Here is a 12,736-nt window from a genome sequence, read left to right as displayed (position 1 = left end):
TATTTGAGAGAGAGAATGAGAGAGAGAGAGAGAGCACATGAGAGGGGGGAGGGTCAGAGGGAGAAGCAGACTCCCTGCCGAGCAGGGAGCCCGATGCGGGACTCGATCCCGGGACTCCAGGATCATGACCTGAGCCGAAGGCAGTTGCTTAACCAGCTGAGCCACCCAGGCGCCCCGCATTTGTTTTGTTTTTAAGCCACAAAATAAAACTGTGTCCCTGTATCTGTAAATACATAGAAAAAAGCCTAGAAGGATACATGTCTTGCTGACAATAGTGGCTACCTCTTAGGAGGCTACTATGGGAGTGAGGAGTAGTCAAGAACTTTAGGCTTGTCTGTATTTTTTTTCCTTCCACTCCCTTCACCCATTTGCCCCTTCCCTTCTAGCAACCACCAGTTTGGTCTCTGTGTTTACGAGTCTGTTTCTGCTTTTTTGTTTGTTTTTTTAGATTCTCTATGTAAATGAAATCATATGGTATTTGTCTTTCTTTGACTTATTTCACCCAACATAGTACCCTCTAGGTCCATCCATGTTGTTACAAATGGCAAGATCTCATTCTTTTACATGGCTGAGTAATATTCCATTGTATGTATATGCCACATCTTTATCCATTTGTCTGTCGATGGACCTTTGGGTTGTTTATCTTGGCTATTGTAAATAATTCTGTGATGACACAGGGGTGCATATCTTTTCAAATTAATGTTTTCATTTTTGTTGGGTAAATGCCTAGTAGTGGACTTACTGGATTATCTGGTAATTCTAGTTTTAATTTTTTGAGGAAACTCCATACTGTTTTCTACAGTGGCTGCACCAGTCTGCATTCCCATCGACAGTGCGAGAGGGTTCCTTTTTCTCCACATCCTCGCCAGCACTTGTTGTTTCTTATCTTTGTGAGTCTAGCCATTCTGACAGGTGTGAGGTGATACCTCATTGTGGTTTTGATTTGCATTTCCCTGTTGATGAGTGATGTTGAGCATCTCTTCATGTGTCTGTTGGCCGTCTGTATGCCTTATTTTGTCTGTGTTTTTTGTATTTATGTATTTCTTTACTAATTAAGAATAAATAACAGAGTGAAAAATGAGTTGTTAAAAGACAGACAAAAGTGCACTTGGTATAATTGTTTTCTGAATGTGGTGCCCAGTTCCAGCCACGGCTCCCCCAACACTTTACCAACGAAGCACTTAGTCCTCTAGGCCTTCCTGGGGCTTGTGGTGCGAATGGACACGGCTGCTGCCGCCCACAGCACAAAAGTGATTGTGCCTTAAGAGGGTGAGGTGGTGAAGCGCAGGCGAGCGTCGCTTCATTTGCTCACCACATAGTTGACAAAAAGCAGCCTCGGTGAGGGTGCTCTGTGCCGATCACTGGAAATCCTCTGCCTTGGTTCATTTGGACCTTACCACGTTCCCCTGGAGGAAGGCGAGAGGGGCACCGGGGTGGGGGGTGGGAGTGTAGAGATTAAGAGCATGGGCTTTGAAATCAGGCCAGCTCGGGTCTTTCAGCTTTCTAACTTTTCTGAGTTTCTGTTTTCCTTGTTTTAAAAAAAAAAAAAAAAAAAAGCAGCATTTAAAAACCACCACGTACTACAGAAGGGCCGTGGTGAGGCTACAGCGGGAGGCTGCCTGCCCTGAGCCTGGTGCCTGTTCCCCGTGGGTGCCCCACATGCTAGCTTGTTAGGATTATGCTGTATTTGGCTTGTGCGGAAACTGGTGCTGATTAGGTGCCACGTTCGTCTAGGAGCTTTGGGTGGCCCCGGGCACAGGTTAGCGAGTGGAATGGACCCTGAGAAACCTGGATTTTGATCTCTGCGTGGCTGAGAACCCTTGTGATTTTGAGCCAAGAGGTTCCTTCCGCTTTTGGGCCTTTGTCTCCCCCATCGATAAAATTGTACCCAAGCCCTCTGCTTTTGCGTGCATAGTTCTCATTTCTAGTGGGGCTCCTTGAAACCCCAACCTCAGTCCCAAAGCTAAGAGCGAATGATCCGAGTGGGACGAGGGAGCTACTTAAAGCTGGAGGGTGGCTGGAACCTACAGGAGATTGCAGATGACAGAGATTCATAGCATTATACAAGTGGGTAGGTAAAGCCCAAATGGAAATTTGGCAGGAACCAGGCAGGAACTTCTGCATTAAATAGTGGTTTCTTTTCATAAATGGGATGTCAAATGTCATTTTTCAGACTTCATTGTTTGCCTCTTGGAAACTTGTCTAAGACCAAATTCTTTGGCTTAGCCTGCCATGTAGTTTTCCAGCATGGTTGATCTTGGCTTGAGTCATTGATGGGCCGTCTCAGCCAATGGTAGTTAGTGGCTGTGGTGGAGAGAACCCCAGGTCGGGAATGTACAAGACCAGACTGTTGGCTAAGCTTGACCAGTAAGCTGGTGTGGGACCTTGGGCCTCGGCCACTATCTGCAAAAGGTGCTGGTTGAACTTGATTTTAATTTTTAATATTCAATTTAGAGAATGGAGTTTGTTCTTCTAGTGATGGTTATTGGAGAAAATGAAGTATAGAAAATTAAAAAACAGGAAAATATCTCTTATTTTCCTATAAATGATGATTTTTTAATATTTTCTTTGTCTTCTTATGGATGCATAGCCCACCTAGTTTCCAAGAAGGATTTGAGGTGACTTTAGTGTACATGTATTTTTTTTTCATAGTTGAAGGCATAGTCTACTGAAGTTTTTTTTTTCACTTCTCTTTATAGCAGACATATTATGTCATCATTCTCTTGATGTTGGAATCTTATGATATCCAATTTTTTGCTTGGTTCTGATCACAAAGGTCCATTCCCAACTCCAGAATTTGGCGATCAGGCAGAATTGTCCTCAGTACAGGATGGATTTGGATTTAGAAACATGGAGAGAGCAAACTGCCGGGAAGTCAAGCTGAGCGTCCACCAGCTCTTCGTTTACGGCTTGGGACAGGAAGGCATTATTGGAGGTTAGACAGAAAAGGCTTGGGTTCTGGACTTGGTTGTCCACTTAACTGCCGTGTGACTCTGGCCAGGCTGCTGAAATTATCAGCACCCTAGTGCCTCCCTTTGAAAATGCAAGGACTCCCGGGGCACGGGCAGCTCTCACGACGGAAAATCTTTTATAAATTTACAAAGCGCTGGATGTTTCCCGGTGACAGTAATATTTTGCTCCCATTTATGGAGTGCCCACAGTGTGCCAGGTGCCTTGCTGGGCCCTTTGTGTCTTTGATTGCCAGGGACTTAGGAAGTAGCTGCTGTTCGCCTTTTAGGGATGGAGGAGGTGGGGCTGGGAGAGCTGAGAACAGAGTGCAGCGCACTGGCTTCCGTGTCACCCACACCTCCTGTGACGTTTAGTTTTCTGTCAGTGTCTCCAGATCCTCGTGTAACCTATTTTCATAATTCAAGCAGTAAAATTTCTTGGATCAGGGGATTTTGCATTTTTGTGTGACATTTTTAAAGCATCCGAATTGGTGCCACGTTCTTGGAAGCTTAATTTTTGGTTGTGGTAGGCGTATTAATAATGACAGTAAGAGTAAAGACAGAAACAGTAGATAACCACTTATTGAGTGCTTACTACGTGCTAAGTGTCATAAACGTTAACTCGTTTAATCTTCACAGGGAGAGGGTGGTATCCGCGTGTAACAGGTAAAGCGAGACTCAGAAACGTCATTAGCTTACGGTGCCTCTGCACCTAGCATGTGTACGGTCCACAGAACACTTGATGTCCGAATGAATGAATGAATGAATGACCATCCTTACTGGAGCTCACTCAGCTGTTAAGGGTTAGAGCCCCCGAGCCTGAGTTCTTCACCCTTGCGCTGTGTGTCTCCCAGGTAGCTCCGCTGTGTGTTGTTGCTCGTTGCCTGTGGCCTGATGATTGTCAAGGGCAGTCCAGGCAGTCCTCGCAGTCTCTGTTGTTCAAACACTAACTCATGTCTTCCTGCCTATGCTCTCTCCTAGTGGCCTTGTTCCCAATTTACCAGACGAAGTGGATGGCATCAGCCGCATTGCTGGTTTGGGAGATGGTGGTAAGTATACAGAGCAGGGCATTCTCTTGACCGTGGGGGCCTTTAGGCCTTGAGCCCAGGACTGGGCTTTGAAGTCCCTGGGGCCAGAGCCTACCCTGGCATGGCCAGGTGCTCTCCGTGGGTGCTCAGTGTTTTATGTACCTAGTGAATTGCTGTTTACCTCCTTTCATAAACACTGGCGTGGAGGAATTGATGTCCTTTAGGCCATATTCCATGAGCTTTACTTCTTGCTACCAGGCTCGGAGAGATTCAGCCAGTGTTCGCCGACCTGGGCGGCTGCCTGGGAGCTGGGCGTTGAAGGCAGTGGGTCAGGCCCGGAGGGTCTGCTGGTGTCAGCCCTGAGTGGCTGGCGGCCCCGCGTGCTGCTGAGCGTCTGTGTACCGAGGCCTTCCTGGCAGGCTGCTGCGTTCCGTTTGCTGGTCGAGGCCCAGCATTCCTACACGGGCCTGCCCTTTGGAGACAAATAGTTGGTTAGACCACAGGAGACGGCGCTGAGTAAATAAGCAGTCTATTGTGTTTAAGCTGGATTAGGAGGAGACTTTCTGTGGGGCAGTTTGGCTTTTGCTAAGCATTCTTCATAATTTTTGTTTCTGAAAGAAGCGAATGCTCTCGTAAGTGTCTATAGTGAAGGAAGTGCTAATAATTTGCCTTGTTAAAATATCTTAGAGATATTTTGACTTGTGTTTTTTTTTTTTCTCTTCTCCAAAGTGAGGAGATGTGCAGAAGGAAGAAGTTTTTAGAACAGACAATGTCAGTGTCATGAGGTTTATTTCTGGAGAATATTTTAACTTATAGGCCACCCTCAGGTTTTCCTTCAGAGCCTGTTCACTTCTACCTTAAACACAAAATCCAGCAGTTTTTGTTCTTCCTGTACACAGGCAGTTAGAAGTGGAAAATTGATAGGACTGCTCTTTGCTTCAGCCCATAGTGTACGTTGCTTTGTGCCAAGCCCTGGGGTAAGTGCTGGGATTCAACCTTGAACATGGTTACGACCCAGTCTGGAAGATAGAGAGTTCAACAAAGAAATGTCATGATAAATCATATGATTGATGTGATGAGCAAAGAAAAAAGGGGCTGTGAGTGGGGGTGAGAGGGAGCTGGGCCAGGCAGTGAAGGGGGGCACGGGGAGGTGGGCCCCGGTGTGGGGGAGCTGGGTCAGGCACGAGTTTCTTAAAACACTGATATTGGAGCTGAGACTTGAGGAATGAGTAGGACCTAGGTAGGGACGCAGGCGTAGGTCACAGAGCATGGCCTGTCTGAGAACCAGGAAAACAAGCCTATGTGCCCTTTGCCTGGTACACAGGGCTCTTGACAGTCTGCCCCTGCCCACCTCCTGAGCCCTTTTGTGCTCAGTGGTTTCTGAAGGCCACGCCTACCTCTGGGCCTTTGCTTGTGAAGTTTCTTCTTCCTTTTCCCTGCCTCTGTTCTGCTGCCTCTTTAAGACTCAGCTCAAAGCTCACCACCGTCTTGGCTCTCCCCAGCCTCACTTCTTGTGCTCTCCTCTCCGAGCTTACATATTTCACCAATTCAGTTCATGTATTCCTGTTGGTGACTTTAAAACATCCAGGATCGGATCACTCCTCCCCTGCTTATCATCCTGCCACCTGCTCTAAGCCACCTTGGTCTCCAGTCTATTCTGACTGGTCCCCTGGTTTCCCTTTAAGTGCCCTTCAGTCTGTTCTCAGCGAGGCAGCCAGAGGGAGCCTGCAGAAACCTAAGTCCAGGCATGTTACGCCTTAGCTCTGAGCCCTCTGGCGGCTCCCCGTCCCGAGAAGAGCCTACAAGGCCGTGCGCAGTCTGTCCCCCAGCACCTTACGTACCTCCTCTCCTGCGGTCCCCTTTGTTTATTGCTGGTTCTCACGTGCATGGGGCTTCTCCATTTGCTTTTCTCCTCAGGTCTGCCCAGCTGACACCTTCTCAGTGCGACCTTCCCAATTTGGCCCCCTGACTTAAAATTGCAATCTTCACCCACGTTAGACCTTTCCAGTCCTTAGCCACTTAAGTGTTCTCCATAGCCTGTCTCACCTTCTCACATCCTATGTAATTGTCCTGTTATTTTGCTCATTTCCATCTTCTCTCTTCTAGAAGATCAGCTCTGTTTGTTTCCTGATGTAGCCACATCTAGAATGGTTCCGGCCAGAGAGTAGGCCCTCAGTGCATATTTGTTGGAAGAATGGATTCATTCGTTACTCCGTGCACATGCACCCAACACCTAAACAGTGCCAGGCACTTTGTGAACAAGGTGCCAGTTTGTTTACCCTCTTGTCTTGCCCCCTAGATCAGAGCCTTTCGGGCACAGGCTCACTGTCTCCTTCACTGTTCTTTCCCCAGCACCTAGCATGGTGCTTGGCACACAGTAGGTGTGTAATAAATGTTTGTTGGAAGAAAAGAACTGTGGAAAGCTTTGGGCATTGGCCAAGTGTGTAATCACCCTAAAGCAGGGATGGGCACTTTCCAACCTGCTGCCTGCATTTGAAAATAAACTTTTATGGGAACACAGCTTCCTTACTTATGAATTGTCTGTGGCTGTTTTTTGTGCTACAGCAGAAGAGCTGACCAGTTGTGACAGATTTTAGGCTTTGCTTATGGCCTACAGAGCCTAAAATATTTATCGTCTGGCATTTTAAGAAAAAGTTTGCCAGCCCCAGTCAGATCTGCTTTAATCGCTGACACATGAAGATGGTATTCTGCTCAGCAGAATAACTTTATGACGAGCACTAAGGATGTACATATCAGCACAGTTCGGCTGGGCCGCATGCCCGGTGCAGTTTTTGGGTTCGTTCTCTGACATATTACACTGGGGCTACTTTAAGTAATTTGTAAATATTTGAAATATAATGGTTTAGAGCTTTCCCTAGACTCAAGTCAGTAAATCACAACAGACAGAAAGTGCCAGCATAATATACTGTGGAAGTTGTTCATGTGTGTGTGTGTGTTTTTTTTTTTTTAATTTTTTTCTTTTCTGGACTCTATTCCCTAATAGGGATGCTGGGCAATTTGCATACCATGCCCTTTTCCTGTGTCTGTTTTACCTTTTTATAGTGCTCCCAAACGTGTCAGAAGAAACGGTGTCTCCCACCAGAGCACGGAACATGAAGGACTTTGAAAATGTAAGTGGAGATACCAAATCATCTTCCCTAACAAATCACGTCTGCTGCCGTGTCCAGCCAGGCCCAGGGCGGGGGGGGGGGGGGGGGGGGGCAGCATATTTCTCAAGAAGTGTCGAAGCTGGATAATGCCAGAGTTGGGGGCAGTGATGTGTCTTGTGGGTGTTCCGTACCTACGCAGTCAGCCCTTTCATACACGGGCCAGACACGGGTTCCGCCAGGATCAGCAGTTTCCAGCTTTGGGGAGTTTGGTGTCCTGGTGTCCCGACCACGAGGATGTTCCCAGACCGCCCAGTGAGAGGAGCTAACATTTGCCGAAGGCTTCCCTGTAACGTAAGGAATGTTACTAATGGTCCCCATTTAATCCTTGCCAGAACTCTTTGAGATATTTTATATTATCCCCATTTTACAGATAAGAAATCATAAGCCTAGGAGAGACTTGTTTACAGTCACATAATACTCGGGTGGCGGAGCCAGGATTGGAATCCAGGTTTTTAAGGATTCCAGAACCATTACTCTTCCCGCCGCCTTGTGCCACCACGTTGCCTTTTGTAGGCTTCATCTTCGTTGCTGTTGGAGGAGACGTGAGAGCCTGGACCCAGGGCTGTGTACAGAGTGTCTGAGGACGGGTTACGTGGTGATGGGTTTGCCTTCCATGCTTAGTGTCTTCCAGCATTGTGTCTTTCATTTGTTAGTGGAGGGGGCTTGTTGTCAAGGAACAGGAAAATGAGGTTATTTTCCCAATTCCAGTTCTCCTTAACAAGTTACCTGTTCAGTGCTCTCATTTATCATGGGAAGAATTAGACCCTTCTTCATTTGTAGCCAAATGAAATCCATACTATGCAAGACACAGGAGATATTTATCAGGGAGAAGATGGAGGACAGAGAGAAGGACGTTCCACAATTATGTTTCTCTCTCCCCAGTTGTCTTTACAGAACAGAGTGGTACTGTCTCCAGATTTAATTTAGAATACTCATTACTGCTAATAGTTATCTGCAAACCACCGGTGACCAATTGAAGAAATGACTTGTCAGATCTCTAATGGAAACAAGTAATTTCTGAGCTTTGAGTTGTTCTAATTTCAGCTGTACAACTCGATCTATGCTGTGGGGTCTGGGGCCTCAAACAAATGAGATTTGATTATTCCGCATCGTGTATAATTAAAACGTGCTCTGCTATTAAATGGCTCTTTCTGTTTTATCATAAGAGTAATAATAGCTACTGTTTATTGAGCTCTTGCTCTGAGCTGGGCACTTTAAATGTTCAGCTCTTCATGTGCATTCCTTTAATATAAAAGCAGCTCCGCAAGATACAGAGTTATTTAATTTTTGAAGGGCACCATTTTGAATTTTATTTCTAGATGGAAAAACTTAACAGAATCTTAGAATGTTGGTTTCGCACTTTATCGCCTGCCTTTTGAACTGGGAAGTATCTGAGAATTGAATCCAACCCTCCTTATGTAGGTCGGAGACACTGAGGCCCAGCATGTGACAGGTGGGGTTGCTCTGGGAGGCGGTCTCTGCTGTTTGGGGACCACGGCCTTTGGAGCCATCTGTCTGCGGGGTCACTTCTGCTGGGGGACCTTGGGCCAGTCACTTGATCTCTCTGTCCTCTGTGATCTGTGCGATCACAGTTTCTGCTTCGGGCTGTAGTGGGCCCTGAATGGGTACGTGCATGTGAAGTATGGGTAGGCTGAACACTGAGTTCATTCTGTGGGTTAGCTCTTTCTCCTCCTCACCGTTGTGACGTCCGCTCTTCTTTTTACTCTGCCACGGGAGTCAAGTCTCCCTTTTCTAGATGGGTTTCTGAGGACCTAAACACTGTTTTTCTTGAAGGCGAGAGGGAGCCTGCCACGCTGATGTGTTTTAGGATTTATGTTTTTTCTTTATGACTGTAGTCCTTCAGCTGCTGTTTGGTTTTTATGGCATTAATATTTTTTACTGTAGCATTTTCCAGAGCAAATTCTGCTGTTGAAATTGAAATGACCAAGTGTTCTCAGTGTCTCCCTTTCAAGTCTTTATGAGTCACTGAAATGTTCCATTTGGCCTGAGCTACTAAGTGCATGATCTGTATGTAGAGGTGGTCTGAACTTTCTGTGGGATACTTATAAGAAATGCTCTTGGCATTGAATGCTAATTTTAAAGTCAGCATGCATATTAAAGAGGGGCTGGAATACTTTTGATTTAAAGGGAAACTCATGATTCCTCTTTTTTTAAAAAATATTTTATTTATTTATTTGACAGAGAGAGACATAGCGAGAGCAGGAACACAAGCAGGGGGAGTGGGAGAGGGAGGGAGCCTGATGCGGGGCTCAATCCCAGGACCGTGGGATCATGACCTGAGCTGAAGGTAGACGCTTAACCATCTGGGCCACCCAGGCGCCCCTACTCATGATTCCTCTTATGCTAGTCTCAGATGCTGGGAATCTGAACATCAGGGTCTGTTAGCTAATGTCTAGCAAGACATCAGCCTTCTTCTGGTTTTGTTCAGAGTTCATCCATTCATCGACAAATATTTTCGATATGCCCTATGCCAGGCTGTGTGCCCGGGACTAGAGAGTCTGTGGTAGATTAAGACCGGGTAAGTGTCCCTGTCAGGGGCCTCACAGGCTGGTTGGGGAGATGGATAGGGAAATAGTGCAGTGACAGAGGTAAGTACAGAGTGCTGTGGGGCACAGAGGAGGGCTCTGAACCTGGCTTGGGGAATTCAGGGAAGCCTCCCTGGAGGAAGCATTCCTCCCGTTGGGTCATCAGGGACAAGTAGGGATTAGCCAAGGTGAGAGGACCAAGAGAGCATCCCAGGCACAGGGACTCAATGTGGGCAAGGGCAGCAAGAGGAATGCTGGGCACAAGGAGTTTAGGGGATTATAAGCTCCCTTTGGCTGGAAGGAGGACATGTCAGGGGTCCTGAGACAAGTGAGGCCGAAGAAGGCAGGGGTCGGGGGTCTTGTGTGTTACACTGCTTTGGTTGACCTTTGTCTTGAAGATGAAGGGTAGCTGCTGGTGGATGTTAATCTGGGAGGGAAATGACCAGAATTGTGCTTTTAAAAGACCCCAGGGTTGGTGCTGGGAGGAGGGAGCAGCGAGCCTGGTGGGGGGCTGAGGGTGAAGGGCTGCTGCGTGGGGTGATGCTGGAGCACCGGGATGTGGTCAGGAGAGGCTCAGAAGGTGGGCAGGGTCCCAGATCTGGGGGAGCTCATCTCGTCCCTTCGTTGGACACGCAGGCGCTCTGAAGCCCAGGGAGGGCGCGGACTTACCCAGGCTGGGAGGCAGGTCTTCTGCGTGGGCAGTCTTGCCTGCCACCCTCCGCTGTCCTGTGCAGGTCCTCTCTTTAGCATGTGAAGGCCACTTGCCTTCTTTTGGGTCTTTAGACTGGTGATCTGTTGTCTCATAGCCTCATTAGCTGAGGCGATAATCACCGGTAGGGCAGGCCTGAGGGGAGGAGGCTGGCCAATCAATTTGGCCTTCAGTAGGAGCCTGTCTTACTGGTCCTTTCTAGCTGACGGTGTCGTGGGGGCTCCCGGACCCGAGGAGGTGTGGCAGAGGCAGCATTTCGTAAAGGGTTGTGCTGTCGTGGTGAGACCTGTTCTGGACGCTAGAGTCAATCGATTTCTCTCTCTCGCTCTCAGAATTTTTTGGGTGAGCGGGGAAGACTCAGAACCTGGATCAGCATATCAGTTCATATAGCTATCTTTATCTGTACATAGAAGAGTTTAATTCTGGCTTTTTCTGTGACCTCTGGACAGGGAATGACATGGGTAGCTTTCCATCTCTGTCAATACGGTGGATAGTGTTATTTAATGACCAGTAGTTCACAAGGACTTGTATTAAAAGGGAGGGCTTGGGGGTGCCTGGGTGGCTCAGTCATTAAGCGTCTGCCTTCGGCTCAGGTCATGATCCCAGGGTCCTGGGATCGAGCCCTACATCGGGCTCTCTGTGCAGCGGGAAGCCTGCTTCTCCCTCTCCCACTCCCCCTGCTTGTGTTCCCTCTCTTGCTGTCTCTCTCGCTGTCAAATAAATAAATAAAATCTTTAAAAAAAAAAATAAAAGGGAGGGCTTGAAACATAGTTTATGTAATCTATTCCTGTGGGACATTCCAGGTTGTTTCTAATTTTTCACTCTTATGAAGCTTTGATGAGTATCCTTGTGCATATATCATCTTACAGTTCCAAGATGAGGTCCTTAGAGTAAATTCTGCTGCTCTTGTCTCATACTCGCCTGCCCTGAGGTGCTGGTGTTCTCGTATCTGGGCCCTTAGTCCTTTTTGTTGGCAATTCCTGGTCTCAGCTGAGGCGGTTGGTCAAATTTAGTGTTTTATCCAGGAGGTTTGCATCGCTAGATTTGTTCTGCGACCTCTCTGTGGTGAGTTACTTATTACCAGAGAAGAACTCCCCTCATCCTCCTCCCCTGCCCCATTGGTGCTGCCTGGGAAGCTTTGCAAGCACCGTGGTATACGGATACGACATGGACTGCAGAATGACCAGAATGGGGCTTTAGGTCTTGCTCTGCCGCTAACTGACCTATGAGCTTGGTTAAGTCGCTTCCAGAAGCCCATCTGTAAAGTGGGGCCAGTCCTGTCTTTGAGTCAGAGTGGTCCTGAGGGTTTGGGAAGCACCTCACAGGATGCCTGGCACATGGTGGATACATAAATGCTGGTGTGTCCATTCTGATCTGAGGACTCTGTTTATTACAGCCAACTCCCTCGGTTCTAGGGACATTGGTAGGCCTCAGCGATGCCCAGTTTCTCCTGGTCCATCTGTGAAGTTTCTTTGACCTTGGAATGAAGTCCCTAACTCCTTGCCATGGTCCGTGAGACCCTGCCCTGTGTGCTGGGCTCCTCCCGCGCTGCTGAGGTCAGCACATGCCTGTCTCCCTCACGGCTCGGGCCGCACAGGCTGCTCTTACTGACCCACATGTGTAGGGCCTTCTCGCGTGCTCCTCCCTCTGCCCGGAACCCCCTTTCTCCGTCTCCTTGAGTGGCAGGCCCCTCGACCTTCACGTCTCAGCTTTAATGTGACCTCGTTAGAGAGGCCGTCCCTAACTCCTTCCCCAACTCGCTAGAGACCCCTGTTATTCTCTCTGATAGCAGACACTCAGCACCCGGCCTTTTCCACTATGGGTCTTACGACTGTTTGTAATTATGTATTTTATTTATGTACTTGCTTAACGTGTGTCTCCTCTCCTCTATCTCTGGTTCTCAGCACCAAACCTAACAGGATGGTGGGTGCTCGATAAATGTTTGTTGACTAAATGAATGTATGACCTTGTATAAGACACCAGATCTGTAAATTTTGGTTGCCTTGTCTGTGACATGGGGAAATAATTTGTCTCATGAGGTTGCGACGGAGATGAAGTAATGGACGCCGGGGCAGCTCCTGACGCAGCAGGTCTTCAGCACGGGAGGGCAGCTGCTGTTGTTGAGACGGTGGCTAAGACCTGCTAGTTGGAGGGGGGTGGAGCTTGTAATCGGGGTGGGGGCATGCAGGGTTATAGGAGAGCAAGCAGTAAGCAGGCAGGTGAGGCTAAGGGAGAACAAGGGGTATGATTCGAACAGGCAGGAGACCAAGAACCTTGTGGGAGGCAGGTCAGTAGACTGTAGTGGCCGAATGCGGGTTGCGGCCACTGTCCGTGG

The 12,736-nt window shown here is 47.9% G+C and overlaps 1 protein-coding gene across 5 annotated transcripts in view; it reads left to right on the top strand.

Annotated features, from left to right (window-relative positions):
• CDK5RAP2 (CDK5 regulatory subunit associated protein 2) overlaps nucleotides 1-12,736 on the top strand; it is a 174,950-nt gene that overhangs the window by 6,886 nt on the left and 155,328 nt on the right. For all 5 annotated transcript variants that reach the window (XM_032419158.1, XM_032419157.1, XM_032419155.1 and 2 more), the window contains exons 2-3: nucleotides 3,930-3,997; nucleotides 7,040-7,107. In XM_032419158.1, coding sequence (XP_032275049.1) covers nucleotides 3,930-3,997; nucleotides 7,040-7,107 — 136 coding nt within the window. The remainder of the gene's footprint in view (nucleotides 1-3,929; nucleotides 3,998-7,039; nucleotides 7,108-12,736) is intronic.

The sequence above is a fragment of the Phoca vitulina genome, unplaced genomic scaffold, assembly GCF_004348235.1.
Source record: "Phoca vitulina isolate PV1807 unplaced genomic scaffold, GSC_HSeal_1.0 scaffold21, whole genome shotgun sequence".
Lineage (NCBI taxonomy): Eukaryota > Metazoa > Chordata > Mammalia > Carnivora > Phocidae > Phoca > Phoca vitulina.
This window is presented reverse-complemented; position numbering and strand designations above follow the sequence as displayed.